Here is a 25,794-nt window from a genome sequence, read left to right as displayed (position 1 = left end):
TCAGACATTATGTAGATGTCTTTCTTTTTCCAGACAGGGTTTCTCTGTGTAGCCTTGGCTGTCCTGGACTTGCTTTGCAGACTAGGCTGGCCTCGAACTCACATCGATCCACCTGCCTCTGCCTCCCGAGTGCTGAGATTAAAGGCGTGCACCACCTAGATGTTTTAATAAGATAAAATTATTTCCCTTAGAGCTCAGTGAAGAGGAGGCAGAAAGAGTATAAGAGCCAGAGGGAATGGAGAATGAGACCCTCTGAATCAACTAGGCAAAACTCATATGAGTCTACATAGATCAGAGCAGGAATCATGGCATCTACATGGGTCTGTACCTGGTCCTCTACATGTATGCTACAGCTTTCAGCTCAGTACTCTATGGGGCTTCTGAGCGGAAAGTGTGAATAAATAAGTCTCCAATTCTTGTGCCAGCTCTTGGGCCCCTTTCCTTCAAGGTTGCCTTTTGTGTAGACTTAGTGTGATGCATTTTGCTTTATCTTAATGTGTGTGTGTATATAACATAATAATATAATAAGCATATAATATATATGTTTGCCATGTTTTCTTGTTATTTCTTAGAAACCTGTTCTTTCATAGTAAGAAAAAGAAAGGGAGTGGACCAAGAAGAAAGTAGATGTAGAGATGAACTGATTGGACTATAGTGAGGGGCAGTTTTAATCAGGAAATATTGTATGAGAAAAGAGTCTATTTTCAGTGGAAGAAAAGATAAAAATAAAACAGAAGAATAAAATATAACAGCAGAATAAAGACTCATATATATATTTACATATTTTGATGAAGTAATCTTCCACAAAAATGCTAAGAACATGCAATGTGGAAGGAATAATCCTTGATTAATAATGCCAAGTAAACTTTTACATCTACACAGACAAAAGGATAGAATTGTTCTCTTATTTCATATACAAATGCCAACATGAGACTTAAAATTTCAGAAATTATAAACTTTCTAACAGTGTTTTAAAATTTCCTTGAAACCCCACAGGAAATCCAGCATCGTTTTTTAGAAATTTTATTATATTTCTTTTTTATATATGCACTTATATTATATGTGAATTATAAATAAAATAAACTACATATAGCAAGAATGACCACAAAACAATCAGGAATTATATAAATGTTACATTCATAGTGTTTTGGATATTCGTATTTGACAACCTTGAAGGCATCATTCCTTTCTTGGTGAGTCTAAAATTCTGAATGAAAACCAATATATATCATATCTCATTTCTATCAACTTAAAACATCAATCTAGACCTAAGAACATCTTAACCGCTAAACAACTAAGCTTAATTATAAGACTAAACTATCTGGTCTTCAATCCCATCACAGTCTTGAGAAGGAATAACTCTTAATTACCTTGCTAAACCAGAATTGCAGATTAGCAGCCTTCAAAATGAGAAAATGACAGAGACAGTTTGCTGCCTGGATAGTCTTCCAAAACGCTCTATAACAATGGTGCATCATCTTCAGCCTTCTGGACCAATATCTCTGCCAGACATATTTGTGAGGCAGGAACTATTGATGACTTGCTAACCCTGTTTGGCTGTCAACTCTGCCTGCATCAAAGCTTGCCCATTTTTAGGCAGAATTCTCTCTGTGACAAAAGTGAGGACATTTTACCCTGTGGCTGGTTTGCTACCTCTGAAGCCATCTCCATATGGAGGTTCTTTAATCTTCATCATCTTCTTTGAGGTAGGCTCAGTGTTGCCAGAAATTAACTGTCTTGTTTCAAAGAATCTTTAAAGTTGTAAAAACATCTTTAAATGCCTTATTCTATAGGTCTTAGAGGCTTTTGAAGACCTTATCTATCTGTATATATATATATATATACACATCTATCTGTTAGACCTAAGATATATATTCTTGTGATAAAACAAGACTAGTAATTGACATGAACATGATTTGATCAACTAACAATTAGCTTGTATTTATCCCTAACAGCCTACAATAGTACTTTCAAGGTTTTGGAAGTAAACTTTGTATTATAATTGAGTTGTATAGGTACAATACCTCATATTAGAGTAGGAATATATAACGTGTGAAGAATAATCTTAAATTTGAATTCTATACCAATGTATCAAATTTAAATTTACTTTGCATCAATATACAAAATTCTATGCCAACGAATTAAAATAACCTTATTTGTATCAATTAAAGCCTTTTTAAACTCTTATCTTTAACTTGTACAAATTTAATAAATATGGTACAACAATTTTTCAGAGGTTATCACAATTATCATGTAAACTGAGATTTTGATTCACCATCCCATCTAACTCCTTTGATAAAATAATTTTATCGAAGCTAAAACAATATACACTTGATTGTTACTGTGTCATAGAATAAATCAAACATAATTTGAAAAATTCATTATTCAATTACCATATTAGCACCAAAAATGATGGTTATTGGTCATGGCTAAGTTGACTGGATTTAAAATACTAGAGACACATTTTACAGTGTATCTGTGGTGGCATTTCTGGATTTACTGAAAAAAAAAATACACAACCTAAATGATATGTCCCAGCCCGTGGGACACGTTAAACCAGGGTTCACCTGAAAAAGGGAGTGGGGATTGAAAGTAAGGTAATGAATCAAGTCAGGAAATTTCTGATCAAGATTCACTTTAATGCCGACTAGTAAGAATATAGAGAGAGCAAGGTCAATAGGATCTATTCTAATCCTACTCACCCTAGCCCCCAGGCAATAATAATACAATAGCCTAAATCACTCCCTGTAGAACTTCCTAGTTCTCTGGGTAATTCCCTGTAAGAACTTCCTATTTCTCTGAGTAGTTCCCTGTAAGAACTTCCTTGATCCTCTGAGTGGTTCCAGTTGGAACTTCCCTACTTCTTTCAAAGGTAAATAGTCCAAGGATAGCCTAGAACACAAGACCTCATGAGGCAAAGGTCAGCAACTTGAAGGTCACAGCATGCAGCCTAATCATGGGATTTCTGACATGGCAGAATTTGGCATGGCTTCCCACATATGCCCTTCTATGGAGAGTCTGTCTTAGGTCAGCAAGTAGGCATTTATCTTTACCCTTCTTTGGCATATGAATTCCATCATTCATACCCTGTCTTAGGTCCAATAAGGCTCAGATTCACTCTTACCGGTCTCCGGCTTGTCTCCATATCAACACATGAAGAAGGGCAGTGGCTTTGAGCTCTATGCCATGTGCTTGTGCTTGCATCAGCTGCAATTGCTGAGACATGAGCTATGTTAGAAAGGAAGGAAGGCACAGGCTATGATTTCGAGCCCTGCCATCCCAGCCAACGATAATCCATGCGGTAGATTACTGTTAATTCTAAAGAGACTATATTGAATGTGAATCTAGCTGCATTCTATTCACAAGGAGTCTAGGGAAGTCTAGCATGACATTGTAACTTGCTCAGTCATCTCAAATCACTAATCTTTAGTTAAAGCATAAACAATATTAGTTAAGCAATGTCAAAAACAATAGCAGATACAAGAATATTAACAGAGATTTTACCACTCAACAGCACACTACAAATCTCTTTTCAGTTCTTCATAGTCCTTCAGATAAAACTGACCCTAACAATTATGGTGGAAATGTACTTATGAAGCTTAAAATCTGAGCTTCCAGAAGGAAAATATTCAAGGAGTCTCTGTAAAGCACCATCTCCAAAGTTCAGTCAGGTCCATAAAGAGGATGCCTCATAGGTACTGGAACACTTGAGTTCTCCTTTCCTCCTCAAACACAGGGAAATGAGGCAGTGAGTGTTGTTGAACATATGTTATCCCAAGAAGCAGGTTGGGATCCCAAGGCTGAAGAAGAGAAGCATCAGGAATAAGTGTCCAACGAAGCCTCACCTCTGACCTCAGAATCATCAGCAAACTCATCCATGCCAGCATCCACTTGACACACAAGCCTCTCAGGTAGCCAGCATGCAGCATCATGTTCCTATAAGAAAACACAAACAGAGCCTCCACCCCATATTAATACAGGGTCAGATCCATTCCACTGTCCAGTTAAAGGATCCTTCCATGTCACTCTAGCGATCGGCTGCAGAATTTCCTTTGGCATCAAGCAGTAAAAAAAATTTAATATAATGAGAACATGACTCAAAACATTTTTAGGTGATTGGGGATAAAGTTCGCCCTTCTTTACTTTTTGTTAATAGTTTTTTTATGATAGAATGAGCTCATTCCACCATACTTTGTCCTTGAGGAATACCTGTAACATGCTATATGGAAAAAGAGTCAGAAAATTTTTGAAAAGCTTTGCTGACATACCCTGAGCCATTATCTGTCTTGATAGCCTTAGGCACACCAATGTGAGTGCAATGTGCCTTGTCATTGTGTGAAAACAATGATTAAAGTAACCAAGAGAACCAGACAAAAACAATTTACTACGAAATGACTACCATTCTTGTTTTGAATGGTATGTGTGCATAATCAGGGTTTCTAGGGAAACAAAACAAATGGATTTGTTGCATTGGTTTACACAATCACACAGTCAGAGTCTGTATATTCTTTGTGCTAAAAAAAAAAAACTGAGAAATTTGTAGATACTTATTCCAGGAAAATGAAAGTATCCAAACAAAGTAGACCAATGGAAAGTCCCACACTCCCACTGAAAACCCAAAGCTCCCTGAAGAGTTGCTGGGCTTACTTTTGTCTTAATGATAGATTGTTTCATAATGTCATTTTAGGTGTTAGAGCATAGAGTAGGCAGAGCTTCAGCTCTGGGCCTAGAGGTCTCAGGTAAGGACCAGCAGGTGGGAGAAAGGAGAGGGGGAGAGAAAGAAGAAGATAAAGAAAGGACTGATGGAGCAGATGCAGCCCAGACAGGATGAAATATTGGCAAGTAACTTGGGACATGCAGGTGGAAGGTAGTCAGACTAGCTTAGAAAACTAGTTTGAATCATACCTTCCAGTTATTGTGATAAAGCTTGTTTGAATAAATCTATAGGAATATATCTCAATTATTGGAGGGGGCAGCTAACTATTAAACCCTCTAGGGCTTAATAAATATTCAACAACAGGTAATCATTGTTGACTCCTAAAATTTAGTTGATAAGAACATGACATAACCGGCATCTTTGTTTTCTGAATTGTGACCTCTAACCTCAAGCTGAGTGTCATACTGTCCTCTAGCCTGAGAAAGAACACATTCCTTTATCAGATTTGATGTTATCTTATCTCATTAAAATACTAGTTTCCATTCATTTTGTTTGATGGCTTTATTATACTAATATTTCCCAATAACTGTCCATAGATCTGATTTTTAAGATTGTGTTTTGAAATATGTATTACTTAATGTTTATTTCAAGCTTATTAAAATATAAAATAAACTTATGAATATTTGAATTACACTTGATTATTAATAAGACTCACTGTGAAGTTATTCCTCCAATGTTACAGAAGTATTATATCCATTGGCCAAGATTGAATTAACACTCCCTGCCACTCGTATCTCATGTAATTACTACATCACTTTTTTCTATGAGGTTAACTTTTTTCCCTGCTCATGGCAAACAAGTGCTCAGCACTGAGTTACATCTATGAACCTTATTAGATAAACTTTTACAGATGAGAATGTCTTGCTTTTTCAGTCTTGTCTTTTTGTTAAGGCAATGTCATCTATATCCTGGAAAATGACAGGATTTTATAATTTTGTTCTGGATAAATAACTTTAATATTTTGCATATATGTACCAGGTTTTCTTTATCCATTTGTCCAAAGATAGGCACTTGGTGTGATTCCATATCATTAAAATTATGAACAGCATTACAAAATACACATGAACACAAATAACTCTTCAACACACTGATTTTATGTCTTTTAGCAATGGACAAAGAAATAACATCAATATATAATGTGGTAATTAATACTAATAATCTAAGTATTTTGGATTACTTTCAAACTACTTTTTTCTATAATTACCTGTCACCACCTCATCAAAAGAGGAAATAGTTTCTATTTGCATCACAACCTCACTAGAACTTTTTGATATTTGGTATTTTCAATAATCTAAATTTTCACATAAGGGAAAATAATGCTTTCAATTGCATTTCTCCTATGACTTATGATATTCAACAAACTTCTTCCTATGCCAGTGTTCCATTTGTGCCTCTTCTATGAGAAAAGTGTATTCAAGTAATTTACTCCTTTTCAAAATCAAATTATTTATTTTCTTGGGTTGGTTAAATTTTGGGTACTACCTTCATCTAAAATAAGCTCACTATGCACCAGTTACAGACTTGTCCAGCTCTCTTGAAACAGAAAACTTATCTGCAAAACCCACTATATGAAGCAGATCTTCTATTTACAGACAGGTCACAAGCAGTTGGTTCTCTTGAACTCAAGAAAACCTTCAAGAATCAAGTTAGGACTTTACATGCCTACTTGTCGTACAGGTGAAGAGCTCCAAAAAATGGCCTTCCTTGGTATCATTCTCTGAGAAATAGAAGGGAGTGGGCTAAATCATTGCAGGACCAGATATTATAAGGAAGACCACAAAAAGCTGGGCCTGCTTCAGCTAGCTACCCACATCTTAAAATGTTCCAGCCCACCATGATTTAAAATTATGTTTGAGAATTTTAAATAAAAGCAAGATGAAGACATCTGTGATTGTAGCTCAGTGGTAGATTGCCTGGTTCCCACGATGTGCTAGAGTCAACTCCCAATACCACAATTGAGTATATCCATGTACATACATACATACATACATACATACATACATACATACATGATATGGGAAACAATGTTTGGTTAATGTAAAATGTTGAGTAGTAAATCCTTTTTCATAGGTACAACTCATCCCAGATTCTTGTATGAAATTTTTCTCATTAGTTTGGTATAACACCTGAAATGACAAAATGTCAGTGAAACATCATTAAAATATAGCCAAAATACATTAATGCACTTGAAGCGTCTATTGGTGCAAGAATAGGAATCAGTGTGCATGGCAGTAACCTAACTCACAATCCCATCACGCATGTAAGAATGTAGTTGACAAAAAATTCAAATCAGCATTAGATAGTTTCACCATACATCTGTTGGGCCTGCCTCCAGATCACCTCTACCAGAGTTTTGAAAATGCTCTAAGTACTTATCCAGATGTATTGGGAGATTTGGCAGCAACAACCCAAGTACTTGACTAAGACAATGCTTAGAACAATTCTCTTTTTGGAAATAACATCCTTGCAAGCAACAAAGAATGTATATGGAGTGCCAAAAATCTTTTCATGAGTACTGATTGTCCTGTATTGTGCCAGAGACATGAAAGGATACAAACTCCAAACCAACTACATCTAAGGAGAGGCCTAGTAATCCCAGCACAAAGCTTCAGGCTACTGAAATAGGAAACTGTTCTTATCTCCAGGGCTCATACCCAGGGCTTCCAACAGCAAAATACAAAGATCTATCTACACACATCTTCCCAACGTCACCGTGTTAGGGTTGTATCTGAGTTATTTCTGACCACAGATAAAGATATAACTTCTTGTGACCACAGTACCTCTGAAAATGTCATGGGTATTGATAGCTATAATGCTAATCCATAAAATGGCATTGGAACTGCTCACACAATATCATTTGTTAACTTGCAATGATGCTGACCAGTCCTTATTGCTATTATTGTTGCTTGGACCATTCACAAATATAATATTAGCTTTTTTCCTTCAATATACCAACCCATCAAGATTTTTTGTTTGTTTCTGACTTTATCATATTTTCTATTATTTGATTAAGTTAGACAAATGCATTTGAGGTGCCTCCTATAAAGTCAGTGATAGATCATCTTGTTAATCCAAACCTCACTATCTGTTATATAACTGTAGTATGAGTAGGATTTTGTAGTTGACCACTGGCAGAATAATAAAAATCTCTTAGGTCTTTGACAGGATGAGTTCTGATATAGTAGATGCACCACTTTGTTAGGATGTCCACAGTAGGCATTGGTAAGACTATGGATGGTACCATGCCTTCAGATTTACTGCCCCATGATTATAAAGTACATTATATATTAGTGACCTATCCACTAAGGTATTGCCCATCTATTGATAGAATTCAGAGTAGGTTGCTTTAGTTACCTAGCCATTATGTTCAGGTGTTACTCAACTCAGTCTCTGAGTACTCATTGTCCTGTTGCTTGAACCCAGGCCTTTGTCTTTGTGAGCTCAGCCATGTGCTGTAGAGCAAAGTAACTCTGAAAACAATACCCACCCAAGGGGAAGGATAAGATATTCCTGGCACCATTAGAGGAACCTCATTGTAAGGATACTCCTTAGATTCAGCTGCTACTACTGTGGGATATATAGTAAGGGGACAATTAGAATTAGCATCAGCATATTTGTCATAATCAGTTGCAGATTAGAATCAGCAGGTGATCTATGAGATCTATGTCTATTTGAGTCACAAAATATGAACTCAAAGTATTAAAAAAAGAGTCAGAGTAACTGAGGCTGGGATTTATACACCCAGTATATTTAAATGATTCTCTTATCCATTTGCACTCTACCAATTCAGTGTTTTTATGCCATTCCTTATTTCCCTTGTGTTTAAAAAGTGTTACTAGGCAGAGGTGGGTGCTACTAGCTCTGTCTTCTTAGTCTGTCCTCATTTGCTGTGCTATATTGTGAAACTGGCTCCTCAGGCTGTATCCATGCCTTTTGTCACCCCTGACAGGAAGCTGTGATAACACATATGAGAACCTCACAAGATGGAGTCTATTACTATTCCCTTGTAGAAAGCTTTACGGAGTTCATGGTTGGCACATTGACAGTACATTAGGACTTCAGGGTGTGATTAAACTCCTTCCACTTACTTGTACACACACACACACACACACACACACACACGTTGTGTAGGTATGATTGTGTGTATTTACATGTATATATAATATAATATATATAACATATGTGTATATATTATATATAATATTACTTGGAATAGAGAGTCTTCTTAGTTGATGGTGCTTCCTGCCTCTTTCCCATGCTTCAATAAGTAACTAAAATTAAACTTATTAGTTCAACAAGTTAGACTCAGAAAGACTCATTTTTTGGTCTATTGAAGCTGTCCTATCTGAGGTATTTACATGCTTGTTCAAAGCTCCACATACTAGCAAAAGTTCCCTATGGTAAATCCATGACATAGTTAAAGTGTTTGAGCAGAAACACAAGGACCTGTATTTAGATCCTTAGAAACTGTATAAAGTTCCAGGTGTAGTGGAATTTTTGTAACCAAAGCACCAAGGAGACAGAAACTGACACATACCTCTGGCTCCAAGGCCAGTCAGTCAAGCCTGAATGGCAATACCCACGCTCAGTGAAACTCTCTCAAACACTAAGGGGGAAAGCATGGAAAAAAAAATCAAGATGTTCCTTGCCTGCCTCCATACTCAAATGCAAAGATATGTACTTCCAAATGTGTGTGCATGTGTGTACCCACACATACACACTACTCATACACATGTGCACACATCTCAGGAAACACTGAGGCCATGCCTGCACAAAAGAAAATGTACTGATTTGTTTGATTGTATATTTGTTTGAATATGTGAGTCGTTGAGGTCTTCTTTTATTTTTTATATGATGAGTTTTTAAATATATTTTATTAATTTATTCATATTACATCTCAATTGTCATTCCATCCCTTGTATCCTCCCATTTCTCCCTCCCTCCCATTTTCTCCTTACTTCACTCCAGTGTTTGAGAAGGCAGCTGAGTAGCAGCTTTGCAGGAATCATTGAACCAGTTTGACCCATTTTCAAGAAAGGAAGAAGAGAAATCTCATATCCAGATTGCTCTTACCTGGGGCACATCCTCAGCCTGTTGGCTAGTGACAGCAAGGGTATTCTATTTTGTCTGAGGAGAGGCCAGAACAAAGAGTGGAATTACCTCATCTGTCCTTGGTTTCAATTCCCTTCCATTTTCCCGTTTCTTCCTTTGGCTTTTCTGAAGTCTTATCACACTCTTGTCCCTCTCTGCAAGGAATCAGACCCTATTTTCCTATAGCTCCATTTGCATTTAAGGTATCTGTTGCTGTTAACTCACAAAACACTCCATTTGTCACCATATTCATCAGGAAAGATATTCCAGATCTCATCAAGGAGAGAACTCAAGCCATGCCTGGTGTCAGAGGGTGGTTAATTGGTAGAAAAAGTTGCCATATACTTGGGGACCGTGAAGATAGAAAGGTCCCTGGCACACTGGTGGACGTCTGCAAGGACGTTTTTGTCCATTAAGATAACGATACTCTCAGGCCTCCAAGACCCTCTCTCAGTAGTGAACAGATGAGGCTCATGCTAAGGGAAACAATGTCTGAATTAGAAAATTAGAATCCAAACTAGGACATGTAGTGAAACTAGATGCTATACCTGCCTCTTAGTCATTCAAAGCACGAACAAGGAGAAGTGAAAACAAAAATGATCCATGGCTGTCTGACTCAGAGCCCCAGTACTTTACACCCCTTTTATTCTTCTAACTGTGCAGGAGTGGGTAGTTTCGACTACACATAAATGTGTTCCTCGGTACATCTAGGGGCCTCCTAGCAACTGCTTTTTTTCTTCATTGACAACATTTGAGAGACTTGGTAAACACAGAGGCCTGCAACAGGCTGATAATCTTCCTGGAGCAAAGAAAACAGTTCAGCTATCTCTCAAGCCACACCAGGATCTGTTCACAGCTGTGGAAACCTTAGCTATGATTTATTTTTTTTAATAGAGGATGGCACCTAGGGACTCTTAACTGTTAGGCAAGCTCTTTCCTTATGTACCCCACCCCTGCTCTACAGTTAGTGTTTATGTTATTTATTCTACACTCCTCCAGCAGCGTTGAGCCTCCCATAGATCAAGGATTTTTTTAAGGCCAGAAGAGATTATTTCATCCACAATAGGAACGTGGTGATGCATAGATTAAAGAACTGGTACATGTTGATAGAAGGACATTTTTAAGATGAGAGTTATTTTCTGCCAGATAGCCAGCTAAGGGAGATGCTGCTTCTTCCAATCTAGAACATTCTCTGAAAGCTCAGACATCACAGTCCACAAGAAAATAATAGGGGAGGCTCCCAAGTGTGAGTACTTTGCTGTTAAAGTTTTAAGGGAGGACATGAATACTATTTTTCTTAAGAGCTGGTAGGGAGAGCAGGGACAAGATTATAGGAGCCATATTGGTTCCAAATATTCACTTGAAGCCCCCAGTGGTGCCAGCACTCAGTGAACATTTCTCCACACAGAACTTCCCACCCGTCTTACTCATGGCCACCTGACTTTGAATTTTAAGCACTTTAATTAAACTCTAAGCCAATTTGGTATGACTTTCATTTCTCCATATCAGGAAACATCAAGGTTGCTTCAGGTTTTGACTCCTTGAAGAAGTTTAGAAACCCACTTCCCTCATCTAGCCTACGCTGTGATGCCTACACTTAGATATGTCACAACATGAAGGCCAAAGTGAGCAGCATGAGGCTAGGGATCAAACACAGAATTGACTGTCTCAACGGGCCTTTCCTGTGCATACTGAGTAGAGAATCTCTCTCCTTTCCCATCCTTCATCCCTGGGAAGGCAAGCAGTTCTTTGGGGTCAAGTTTCCAGTGTTACGTGGGTGAGGAGTATCTGCTCATGACCAATTCTTATTTCTCAGGAGATATCTTTACTTAACTGTATGAGATCAAAGCCCATCATTCCTTCATCTCCAGTCTCCTACTCTCCTTACTCCTAGTGTAGACATAGTATCTGGCCATGGTAGTAATGGTTGGGGTCAGTGAGGTGCCCTCACTCAGAAGGAGCACTGGGAGTGCCAGATAGAATGGCCACTTCTGATTCCTTCCCTGCAGTTTTTAGTTAGGCATACCAACCTAGAGTAGACATCTTCTCAAATTCTTATTGAAAATCCAAGTACTGTAACAGGATTGCAGGTGGTTTTCTAGGGAATTAACAAACTAACTCCATGGAAAGAACAACGGATTAAAAAACAGAGAATGACATAACGCCAAGACACAGAGAAACAGAAATAACAGATGTATTACAAAAAGTTCCCTTTGGGATGGGAGGGAACCTAAATAGGGAGTCTGCTATTCAAGTTCTGGGTGGACGCTTTCTAAAGTGCCTGAGTTGTTGCATTTCCTCTATTGTTATTTTGTTATATTTAAATACCCAATTCCTGTCTTTTCCCAAGTATATTCCTCAAATAACTTCTGGAACCAGAAGTTGTCACCTCACATTCATGAACCATGTCTACATATGTCTTTTGAATTCTGCCTCAATTTCTCATTGATAGTGAATGAATGGAAGCAATTTTCATCCAGTCTGGTTTGATTTAAGACTGCCAATATTCTTTCTCTTTTACAAAGGAAACAGAATGATGTTATTTAAGATGTTATGGCTCCAGAAACAATAACAAAGAAACATTTTAGACAATGTTTCTTGATGTTTTGCAATAGCTTAGTGTTTGAATGTGAATGTGAAGAAGAGGCTCACATGATGAAGTCTAAGAGACTAATGAGCTATAAATAGTTGAGATGAACAAAAAGTTTCAAGCTGCAGAAAAACACTAATGAAAATATGTTTGGAGATCAGGGTAGATTACTAACTAAATTCACAACACACACTTAACTCCATTTCACAAAGTTTATTCAGCATAAAGCTAGAGGACAAAACAGGTCAAGCAATGATGCACTAACAGGAGAATCACCAGGACAACAGAAAATTAACAATACACTGATAGGAGACTCACAAGAACAACAGAAAATTAAACATTGAATTTAACGTTTCCTATTGGAAATATTGATATTTATGAGTTAATTTGTGCTGATAAGAGTGCAGGTCCTATCATCACAGGGGAGCAAGCATGTCTGGATATCATCAGCTCAGATAACAGCCTTGATATGCAGTTTCTGTGTGCACAATTCTTTACTATAAAATTAAAAGGAAGACTATAAATAATTCTAACTGCAATCAATAGTTGTCTAGGTACCAACACACATTAAGAAGCATCGTCTAGCAATAGATACAGTCCGCACAGGTTTCCTTCAAGTTTGAGCTTACAAAAGTTTAAGTTAAGTAAGGCCCAAATGTTTAAAGTTTAGGAACAACATGCAGTGAAGTCAATCTTTTTCTTCAGTATACAAAGTGTTCTTATGACAAGCAGTATATAAACTTTGTGGGAAGGGAGTGAAAAGAACAAATAAATTAATTTCCCTTGAGTAGATTACATCAATCTATGAACAGGACAAAGCAGGAAAAAACACTGCAGAAGGTCAGAATAATGCTCTGTCCATTCGAATGTCATTACAATTGTGCTTTATCACACTTTCTTCTCATTAAAGGCTTCCTTTCTTTACTATTCTTTCCATTTATTTTTGTTGTGAGACAGTGTCCCACTATACAAGAACGACTGGCCTGGAATTAGCTACATAGACCATCCTGGGTTCGAAATCACAAAAATACAACTGTGTCTCTGCCTATCCAGTCCTAATGATTCCATTTTTTTCATTGAAAAACAGTATTTTTATATAATACATTCTGAATTTGGCTTATCGCTCTCTTGAATCTCAAATTTTTTGCATGTATCCAAACCCACATTTTCACTGCTGCCATTTTTGAATACTCAGCATAAGTCTTTCACAACAGATGGTAATATATATTGATAATGAAGTTAGTATCCTCATTTTAGCAATATTTTTTAAATTGAAAGGGAGAAGGAACTTTCTTAAACATATAAAGTAATCTTCATTCAAATTTATATGCAGTTTTATCCACAAGGCAGTTGATTTGGTACCCACTCATCATACAATAGTTCAAAATGTAACTATCAGATTGCTTTACTGACCACCTAGCTACATGTACCATTTATTTATAGATTTTCCTCTAACCAAGCAATATACTTATCTCTCATTTTTAATCCCACATGTAAAAACACTGGATCCTTGGTGAACGACAGGGCTCCATGGACTCCATTCTCTATGTGGTCATGAGTAATTTGAACCCCAACATTTCTAAGCCGCGAGATGTAAATGAGAGCATCATCTCTTAAGGCATCATGTTCACATGTGAGGATGTAGGTCAGTGGCAAACTCTGTAACTGGGAGTCACTGGCTAGCAAAGGGGACAGCCTGCTGTCCATAAGTGCTGGATAGGAAGGATTTAGTTTGCCAAGAATGGGCTCAGTGTAAACATGGTTCTTTTTATACTTCTCAGGAAGAAAATAACTCCAGTTAACAAACTTGAACAGGTGTCTTGACTCTGTTGGCATGTGCTCATTTCTCAGTGCAGCCTGCATCAGAACTTTGTCTTCAGTCACATACCGGGACACCAACTTAATTGTCATCTCTCTGAACAGAATTGGGCCATCTTTATACTCTTTATGAGATGGTAGAGAACTATCAAGCCATTGTAGGAAAGGGTACATCAATGCTTGTGCCTTAATTCTGTCTTTGAAATTTGGATCATTCTGTAGCTAGAAATATAATAAATATTAATGAATCAATAGCTTTCAAACTAAATAATTTATAATCTCTTTTTAGTTCCCAGAGATAAATAAATTTATCAATCTGAAACTCTATCAAGGGATTTTTCTCACAACATTTAATCATTAGTTTAGGGACACAAGAATGTCATTCTACTGTCATCTGCAGAAACACATTCTGTTGCTCACACATTGATTCACATATGACAACCAAACAAGAAGATAATCAGTTCCCTCTTAGGGAGGATGATGAGTTTTTTGTCTATAATGTTGGACTTTTGCATCTTTATTTGTTTTTAGAAAGTTTGGGGTTTTTTGTAATAATGTCTTTGTGCACATCTCAAGGATGTTCTGCAGCATAGTGTCTCCCTCAGTCTCTCAAGAGCTCTAATAATGAACATGCATTAACACATCTCATTTTTCTAGAAGAAACTTTAACCTGAGCAAGATAATGGGCTAAGTCTGCAAATATAAGGGAATAAAACTGCCAATGCTCACATATAAACTAAAGTCTACTGGTGTTAAAGAAAACCCTTAACATTTATATAAGTAGTGTGGTGTGATATAAGTGATAGACAATATATAGAATAATTTATAAAATCAGAAGATCAGAAAAGGATGTGGATGTTGCATGTGTGGCTTCTGTTTCTTACCAGAAATGAGAGGAGTCATAAGTCTGTAGCCACAATCTCTTTTTGTCCACTCCACAGCAGTGGACCTAAACTTGACCTGTGAGCCTGAGTGCTGTACAACCCCAGATTTCACAGCAGTTCTGTATTGGTGACTGGATCTGCGCAACACTTTGGGAAACCCCAAACTGAGCAAAGCCTTCTCAAGTTTGTGCTCTCATAAAGGCAAACAACTTAACATGAAATGAAAGGATTCCATGAAATCACCATCACAAGGCTAACCATCTGAAGGGAGGTCCTACAAGTTTAGGGAGAAAATATTCCCTAAGGGAGTCATTCTATGGTCTTTATTTTTCACAACGGCTTTTGGTAGGAATTTTACAGACTCTTGGATTAGTAGAAAAGACAGTGGTAAGCACATTGTAAAAAGTGAGGCAATTCTGTGATATCTCATTCAGGTGTAGAAGAAATGCTGTCCCCAAGTGAGTTACCACACTTGCTCAACCTTGAGTTACAATAGGGTTAAACCTTAGATTCACTTTTTAAATTTATATTGAAGTACAGATGAAAATGAGAAATTAGTAAAACCTGAAACTGAAGTGATGGATTAGTCAGTAAAGTATTTTCTGACCTGAGTACAGGTGGCTAGAACAAAGAAAGCTGAGCATAACAGTGTATATCTGTTACCCCAGCATTGTTTGGGTAATGTTGACACAAGGGGATCCCTGAAGTTAACTGTCTAGCTGACTCTGTTCTCCAGGCTTTAAGAGAGACTCAGTTGCAAAAATAATGTAGCGAAAGATAGAAAAACCCATTTTCTGGGTTCCTATTTCTTTCACAGACATAAGCATGCATGTGCTTTTGCACACACACACACACACACATGTATACTTACAGAAACATGTGTACCACAATACAAAGACACTAAATAAAATTCTGAAACTTAAAGAGGAAAAATGAATAACAGTAGTTCCCAGTAGTAGTTGAAAACTTTATAATCTTTAAATCAAAAGAAGCTGGACTAAAACCCATGACACATTGCATAAAGGGAAAAACCATGAGGGATAGTATCCAGGTATGAAATATCACCACTCTGTGCTGTCCTGAGTGACTTAGTCTTTTTTTCCCCTAATGTTACTATCATAAAGCTAGTAAAATTTCATGGTAGGAATATCTGCCTTTATCACTAAGTAAATTACCTTTTAAGCATTTTTGGATTGTGTAAGAAGTGTGTCATCCTTAAAATAAGATCAAAAGATACCTTTACATTCTAAACATTTGAGACCTTCTGTTCAATCATCCTGATGCCAGAACTTCGGAAGCAAAAACAGTATTGCTAAAAGGTGCACTCCTAAACTAGAAAGCTTGTGATCTTGTGAAGAGGTACAGAATAAATAAATATGGTGGTGAGTGAAATCTCTTGACTTTGTTCTAGATTTTTCTTGCAGGCATTCCAACAGAACGTCAATAACCACATCAACCAAACGTAAAGACAGTTTCGGCAGCACTAAAGCAAAGGATGCCAATGGCTCCTCATGTGGCTGGTGAAACAGGGTGCACAGAGAGGAGTAGAAGAGTAGGATGCCCAGTAGGAGCAGTGAGGGCCTCGGCATCTCAGCACAACAGAGACTAGTCTTGAGGGAACTCTATGAAGTGGTTTCTTTGTTCAGCCCCCCAGTATATGTTCTTAATCTCCTTATAGTCTTTGCTGATGTGTCTCTTTCATAATCTTATTTTTCCAAAAGCTTTACTATGTTTATTTATTAAATATTTATTATATGTGTGTTTCCATGTGTGTCCAGCACATGACTTGCTGAGCCAACTTTCAAGGCCTCTATAACTTTATTTTTGTTACAAATAATTTGAATCTAATATTCCTAAAGCTTCCATCATGCTTTTTCCTAATTTAGCATGCAGTGCTCTTATCTATTGTAGCTCAAGTCATAAACTAAATTTACTTCTTGTCAATTAGCTGAAGGATTAAAATGTCAAAAATTAGTAAATTTTATGAGCTGTAACCATAAGATTATTATTCTGGCAACAACTATTCCATGTACTTTATTATGTACTTAATTTTTTACCATAATCATAAGCATTTGTGTTTGTATATTTTAATACCTATTCAAGAAAATAACTTCCTAAACTCAAAGAGCAATTTGCCTCACTCCCAATGGACCAATGATTATTACTAACTTCATGTTAAACACACTGTGTGTGTGTATGTGTGTGTGTGTGTGTGTGTGTGTGTGTGTGTGTATACCTACACAGAGAAAACTTCTCTCAAAAAAGCAAATATGTATATACATATTAGTGTTACGCAAATTATATATACTATGTATGTATTCAGGATGTACATATACATTTATGAATGAGTGTATATATATGTATTTATATTTACTTATATTTTATTTTTGAGACAGGGTCTCTCTATATTTTTATATTTGGCTTTTGGAGACAGGGTTTCTCTGTGTAGCACTGGCTGTTCTAGACTTGACTCTATAGACCAGGCTGATCTTAAACTCAAAGACAGCCTGACTCTGCTTCTTGAGTGCTGGGATTATAGTAGTGAGCCATTTCCACCTGGCTAAACACTGTATGCATAAAATCTTATTCAGTAAATTGCAAGGTGGTCTCTTTTTCTTCAAAACTCTAGGGTTTTCTTGTTAATTCTTTTTTACTTCTGACACTTTCTGAGGCATCATAATATGTAACTATTATTTTATCTTTATTTAACTAACCCTTTCATCATACGTTCTGTCTTTTTAAATGACTTGGTGGAGCCTTTTGAACTTGGGGTTCACAGTGTTGCTCCCTAATGAAGTGACCCATCTTTAATCTCTAACTCGTTATATCAGTTTCAATCACACAGCTTAGACTATCACCCTTTTTTTTTTCTTATTGCACATTAAAGAATATCATGTGAGCTGAGAGCAGCCAAGTTCTTGTTGCAAGTTCAGCTTTCAGAGGGATTTCAGGCTTGGGTACAAAATCAGCTGCTGTAGTCTTAGTCATTTCTCTGTTATCTGTGGCTGTGCGATGGCAGTCTCATAGAGTAATGGATCTTGCTGATGAGCAGAGAACCTGGCATGTATGTTTCAATCATGTTGGCAAGGAAAACCCATGATAGCTTTCATGAGTTAAAATTTTTTTAAATAACAAACTGAAAAACTCTTGAAAATAGAAATATATTTTTTCATAAAGAATGTAGACAATGACTTAAAGGCCCAGCATAAATGAGGGTCAGTATCTGTATCAACATATAGTAATTATGAATTAGGAAGGAAAACATGTTATTAGTTGGATGGTAAGAATACTTCAAACACGGCTTCTTTTGCAAGGAATAAAACATATATATATATATATATATATATATATATATATATATATATATATATATATATATATATATATATTAAACAATATACCTGTTGAGTCACTGTTGCTGCCAAGGTACCTCCGGAACTGTCACCCATAATGCAGATGCGAGCAGGATCGACTCTGTATTTTGCAAGAACTTTATCCTGGAGAAAGAACTTGACCACAAGAATACAATCTTCAAGTGCAGCTGGAAATGGATGCTGAGGGGCAAGTCTGTAGCTTTAGAGGTAAATCAAGCAGAACCGCAACAAAGCCCATGTTAAAATTATGCAAGTAAACATCTCCCTCTTGCCAACAGATGCACTGATATATGGCCCTGTTTGAATTGTAAGTCTCACCAATTTACCCTGAGTTCACTGGTAACTTCTTCTTAAAGTGAGGAGTACATTGTGGTTAAGGGTTTCAAGTATTGTTTGTAAGGAGGAATGGGTGAGAGAAAAGATGTGTCACACCATTAAGTCTGCACTCCTCAGTGGCCCTCAGTGCACTTGGTGACTCAAAAGCAATACACCATCTCTGATAGAACTATTCATAAAATTTAAATGCAGAAAACATGAGAGTAAATATAAGTATATTTGAATCATTTGAAATATGAATATTTTGAAGCATACCAATGAATCTTACTAAATTTTTATTTGATTCATAAGATTAAGTATTTTTGCATTTGTTTATCCTTTCCTGTGCCTGTGTCCATGTTCTATGAAACCACATCTCAGTCGGGCTATCTCACTTTTTAACTCTATCACCTTCAGATCCATTAGAATTAGTGAATTATTCGCATGATTATATTAAACAATGTTTATCCAAATGTCCTTGTAAATATTTGTGTTTTATCTATGCCTAAAATATTTGAAATTAAAACAATCTGAGCAAAATAGTACCAAAAAAACCCAGTAATATTTTTCAAGGTAAAGATAACCAAATACTTTAAAAGGTAGCCTATAAAATTCTTAAACTATGCTTATAGGGTATCAAGTCTCTTCTTGGTAACCTGCTGTCCTTCCTCTGAGTGCTACCAGGTCTCCCCCTCCAAGGGACGTGGTCAAATGTGAGGCACCAGAGTATGTGAGAAAGTCATATCCTACTCTCCACTCTACTGTGAAGAATGTTCTGTCCATTGGCTAGATCTGGTTGGGGTTTAAAGTTTACGGCCTGTATTGTCCTTGGCTGGTGCCTTAGTTTGAGCGGGACCCCTGGGCCCAAATCTGCCTATCATAATGTTCTACTTGTAGGTGTCTAGGACCCTCTGGATCCTTCTACTTTGCATATACAGGGGGAGGAAGTCCCCCTCAGGAACAGTCATAGGGGAGGGGAATAAAGGGAAAATGGGAGGGAGGGAAGAATGGGAGGGTACAAGGGATGGGATAACCATTGAGATATAACAAGAATTAATTAATAAAAATAAAAATAAAAAAGAAAGAGCTAAAAAAAATTCTTAAACTATCAACATATTTCACTGTTTAAAAGGCTTAACTAAAATTGTACTGTGTTAAACACATTTAAAATTTTAGGAGTAAAGTCACTGCATAATTATTGTCAAAGTGTAGCTATTTCTAAAATTTTAATCAATTTATCTGATTCCATTTTCAAGAACAAGACAAGAACTCTGTAGTGCATCCTACTGGCTCCAATTATACACTCAACCATGAAATTCCTTATGGTGATTTTATCTGAGGTGTGCAATTCTGTAAGTCTACACATGCACTATGGAATTTTTATGCTATTAAGCATTTTTCATACTACTGCTAATAATTTTAGTAGTACGGAGGACACACATGAGGACCTAAAATAATAAGCACTCACTTATAATATTGGTATATTATTAACATAATATTGGTATTTTATAAATGTTGCCAAAGTCACATTGTGAATATTAAAATTCATCATTTAGATAGTGTCTTGATATGTTCAAATTATTCAAATATTTTCACCTAATAGATCTAGAACCAAGAACCACTCTATCCCAAACTGTTTATAAACAGGTCAAATAAAATTCAATGTCTCAAGTATATAATGAGTATACCTTGAAGACATGTTACTTGCAGATAAAATTATGTACTTGAGAATCCTGTAATTCATGTTACCAGAAACAACATAACATTAATAACAAAGATGCTTATTCCTCTGGCCTCACACTTACATCTAAAATGGCAAAAATCAATGTAAATACTGATGTCCTAGAGGACACATTGACATTAAAAGTATAAGAAAATTAATGTAGCAAAAATGCATAGGCTGTGGGTATTTGATGGCTGGGTGACAAACTCTGAAAAAGCCAAGTTATATTGTGAGCACAAGCGCTGTGGTAAGAAGTGTTGTCATCCTCTTACTCTATTCCCACAACTATAGCACCAAGCTATGATGTGAGCACAAGCGCTGTGGTAAGAAGTGTTACCATCCTCTTACTCTATTCCCACAACAATAGCACCAAGCTATGATGTGAGCACAAGCGCTGTGGTAAGAAGTGTTGTCATCCTCTTACTCTATTCCCACAACTACAGCATCAATCTATGATGTGAGCACAAGTGCTGTGGTAAGAAGTGTTACCATCCTCTTACTCTATTCCCACAACAACAGCACCAAGCTATGATGTGAGCACAAGCGCTGTGGTAAGAAGTGTTGTCATCCTCTTACTCTATTCCCACAACTACAGCATCAAGCTATGATGTGAGCACAAGCGCTGTGGTAAGAAGTGTTACCATCCTCTTACTCTATTCCCACAACAACAGCACCAAGCTTCTTTGCTGTCCATCTGTTCAGGTCATCATAGGCTGATATCTCTGAAATGAAAGGAATAAATATTAAATGGTGCACTGCAAATAGAAAACAATGGAAACCCAGAAACCATCACAAGTGTGATAGAAATGTGAATTTTGGTTGATTAATTAATGGAAACTCAGTAACCACTTATTTTGTCACATAGAGCAACACTCTGTCAGAGCTCAGGAAAAAGATTAGCAATGACTCATTAGCACCATAATCTATTAAACTCTTGCTAGATGTACTATAAAATCTGGAATTCAGTTGAAGATAGCACTGTAATCAGCATTATACTTTTCAAAAATTCAGAGATTCACCATAGTTATTATTTATTTAAGGAATTTCTCAATGGAGCACATCAACTTGTTTACAGACAGGTATACTGTTTAGTGTAATTAAAACAGACAAGTTTTTCTTTTTTCAGAGCATTACATATTTGCATGCATATGTAATAAATGGACAAGTAACCTTTGGTTACCTTTCTATACCTAGGTGACAAATTTAATTTTCATTAAAATCAAATAAATGTGCTCTTGCATTTGTAATTCCTTATAAGAGGTAATTGTATGCAAAATAGTTAATAAACTTAAAAGAATTAGAAAGGGAGAATACTTTCTTAAAAATTTTAGCAGAAAATTTGTCAATAACTTTCTTTAATTAGCAACATATATTAATTCATGCACAAGGGATAAAATGGCATTCATCGTATTAAAAATAAAAATAATTGCCAGAAACTTAATAAGAGAAAAATGAAATGTTATTTTAGTAAAAATGTACAATAATTTACTAAGAATTCACAGCTTGAGAAATATGTATAGTTAAATAGGATTGAAATATAAAGTAAGAGAGAGAAGGGACAGAATGTGGACAAGATAACCAAAGGGGAATGTAGGCATCTATACGTCAATGTTCAACAAATGATTTGCTAACAAATGAATGTTATTTCTGATATGTTTATTAATAATAAATTGTATTTTCATATCATGGAAGGTTAAAAAATAAAGTAATGAAAATGATGAAATTGTAGGGAGCAATCAGAGATGAAGGAATAGAAAGCAATCCAGATGATAATCTACATAGTGTAGATAGAAACAAGAGGATGCTCCAAATTTGTATCCAGAACATGTTGTAAAATGTAGGAGCTAAAAAAAAAAACAGCAAAGAGCATGATGGTTGCTACTGGGAAACATCTGTCTTCCTTGTGTTTTAAGAGTTTTATTTATTTTCCCTTTTACATTTAAGAAAATAATATGATGATATCTGTTAAGGAATTCATATGCTACACTAATGACCACCTATGCAGCCCAGTCCACAGTTGAATTATTGAAATGAAGTTCAGCAACAACTTTAGAGATGAGAAACAAAGCCCACAACAATAGATATGGACACGAGAGTGGAAACAAGTGAAGAATAAGTTAGAGGAAAATGTGTAACCAACAGCTAAACAATTGAATACTAAAATCTGGATACTATTTATAAAGTATACACAATAGCTTGTTTCAGCATGGCTTTATCTTTGCTTTTGTTTTCAATTTGCTGTTGCAAATGAGAGGATATGATTAAGGAAAAATGAAATGCAAATAAATTTATTTCATAAAAACTAATAGTATAACAAAGGACAGTGCTCAGTTTCAGATTACACAGTTTCAAAGAGAATCAGTAGGAGAGAGAGAGGTAGACGCTACAGTATATGGAGGCATGTTTCAGAAAAGAAAGCATGATAAGGTAATAATTACAAAGGACATCCATGTCCAACAAAGGACAAAGCGGAAAAGATAGTACATATTTAGGAGTCAACAAGAGGGCTACAATTTTAGGTAGAAGAAGTACAAATCAAATGATGATTTGTAAGGAGATATAATTCATAGGACAGAAAAGACTCATCTTGACCAAAAGATAAGCATGTCCTTTCCCAGGATGTAAGTAGAGAGGAGTGAAGAAAGGATCATTAAGCTACAAGTTAGTTGAGACTACAAGATGGCAGCACCCAGTGTGTATAGTACATGAGTATCAAGGGATCAGAGACTATGGGTCAAGCTAGAATCCTGGATGATAACTTCAAAAATGCTAATGTCTGTGTTTCCTAGAAAATAAGAGGCATCCTGGAAGCTAGGCATGCATAGTTCTAGGCAACTGAGACACACGGTATCCTAGGATCCTGGCACCTGGTGCTGTCATCCTTCAAGAGTTCCAGAAATGCATGGGTCTGGCAGGCCTCCAGACTCTCGAAACCCATCTGCCTTCACCTCACTGATGACAGCTCCCAGATATCAGGGATAGAATCTCAGCCTCTTGTCCATGGTTATACCCATCCTTTTGTGGAGATTGGATAGACAGTAAGGAGTATACAAGGTCCCATTTCAAAATGGCAGTGCATAGCAGATTCGGAGTACCAGAAGCACAATGACTATGGAGCTAGCAAACCACTAACCTGTTGACTCTGAAACACCAATATGTTTTGTTTCCTCAGAGAGAGGAGAGGATCTGGGATGCAATACATACATGGTATCACACTCAGACAGCCCAGCTTCTCCTGTCATCCTGAGGAAGACTCAAGATTCCAGAGATCAGAGATGTGCAGATCCAGCCTAAGATTTATGGCTCTACTAGCCATCTTGAAGAAAGCTTCAGGACCATAGAGTCATACATGTTAGACATCCACACCCTAATACCCTGCCTATCAGTCCAAATGGGACACAATCAACAGAGAAGATCTACAGGCTGTTTGAAGATAACCAGCCCCTAGCCCTAGACCAATGGCTTCCTCCATCCCCAGACATGCCTAAGAAGCCCAGGAGGCCCAGGATCAACCAGCCAATGTCAGGGTCAACAAAATGGCTAAAGGCCAGTATAAGTACAAAATCAATAAAAACCAGGACACCGTGGCAATTCTAGAAACAAAACATCCTAATACAACAAGCTCTGGAGAGCCGAACACAACTGAAACACAGAAAAACAACTTTAAACCTATGCTATGGACATGGTAAAGGCCTGTAAAAAAGAAACAAATAAATCCCTCAGAGAAATATGGGGAAAAAACAATCAAACAAATAGAGGTATTTAAAGAGAAAATGAATAAATCATTTAAAGAAATACAAGAAAATGCAATCAAACAGGTGAAATAAATAAATAAAATGGTTCAAAACCTAAAAATAGAAATAGAATCAATAAAGAAAACATTAAATGAGGAAATATAGAAATGGAAAACTTAGGAAAGGGAACAGGAACCAGAGAGGCAAGCATCACTAACAGAATACAAAAGATGGAGAAGAGAATCTCATCCATAGAAGACATAAGTGAAGAAATCAATACATCTGACAAAAAAATATTAACTTAAAAAAAATTCCTGACACAAAACATCCAAGAATTCAAACACACCATGAAAAAACAAAACTTTAGGATAATAATGATAGGTAAAAGAGAAGTTGACTGGCTCTAAAAACAAGAAAATATAGTAGAAAATAGAAGAAATCTTCCCCAGCCTAAAGAAAGAAAGAGATGCCAATAAACATACAAGAGGCTTACAGATACCAAATAGAGTAGACTAAAAAGAATGTTGTCCTGCCACATAATAATCAAAATTCTGAATGTACAGAAAAAATATTAAAAGCTGCAGGGGGAAAAGGTGAATTAACACATAGAAGTTGACCTACAAGAATCACAACTGCCTCTCAACAGAAAATGTAAAAGCCAGACGGGTCTGGGAGGATGTCTTTTAGTCCCCAAATAGAAAACTCCAACCCAAAGAGGTTAACTACACCCAAGAAAAAAGGATATAAATAACTTCACTATAGTAAAACAAAAAGAGACAAGTACACAAACACACTACCAGTACCAACATCATACTGATAGGAATGAACGGTAATTGGTCATTAATATCTCTCAATATCAATGGACTCAACTCTCCAATAAAAAGACACAGACTAACAGAATGGATGCATAAAAAGGACCTAACATTCTGCTATATACAAGAAACACACCTCAGCAACAAAGATAGACATGACCTCAGAGCAAATAGGGTAAAAAGTTTTACAAGCAAACATGCCCAAGAAACAATCTGTAGTAACCATACTAAGCATTAATAAAATAAACTTTCAGCCAAATAGAATCAAAAGAGATGGGGAAGGCCATGTCATACTCATCAATAAACAGTATACCAAAACTACATTTCAATCCTGAACGTCTCTGTGCCAAATAAGAGAACCCCTACATTTGTTGATGAAACATTATTAAAATTGTATCACACATCAATCCCTATACATTATTATGACAAAGCCTACACACATGGAAACTGAATAAATGCTGACTCAATAACCAGTCATTCACATAAGAAATGAAGAGAGAAATAAAGACTTCCAACAGTTTAATTAAAATGAAGCCACATCATAATCAAAGATATGGGACACAATGGAATCAGTGCTAAGAAGAATGTTGATAGCAATAAGTGCCTTCATGAAGAAACTGAAGAGGTCTCATACTAGCAACTTGACAGGTCACCTAAAAGCCTTAGGAAAAAAATATCAAACATACCTAAGAGGAGTAGACAGCAGGAAATAATCAAACTATGGCTAAAATCCAAA

The 25,794-nt window shown here is 36.5% G+C and overlaps 1 protein-coding gene across 1 annotated transcript in view; it reads right to left on the bottom strand.

The window, feature by feature from the left end:
- Positions 1-12,452: 12,452 nt before the first annotated feature.
- The window catches only part of LOC311589844 (arylacetamide deacetylase-like 2), a 37,306-nt gene continuing 23,964 nt past the window's right edge, over positions 12,453-25,794 (bottom strand). Inside the window, exons 3-5 of the mRNA XM_084768520.1 lie at positions 21,165-21,234; positions 18,502-18,673; positions 12,453-14,438 (exon numbers count right to left, since the gene is read on the bottom strand). Coding sequence (XP_084624646.1) covers positions 13,836-14,438; positions 18,502-18,673; positions 21,165-21,234 — 845 coding nt within the window. The 3' untranslated portion in view covers positions 12,453-13,835. The remainder of the gene's footprint in view (positions 14,439-18,501; positions 18,674-21,164; positions 21,235-25,794) is intronic.

The sequence above is a fragment of the Acomys minous genome (genome assembly GCF_964271855.1).
Source record: "Acomys minous genome assembly, chromosome: 19".
NCBI classification, from domain to species: domain Eukaryota; kingdom Metazoa; phylum Chordata; class Mammalia; order Rodentia; family Muridae; genus Acomys; species Acomys minous.
The sequence above is the reverse complement of the archived record's forward strand: the minus strand, read 5'-3'. Positions and strand labels throughout refer to the sequence as shown.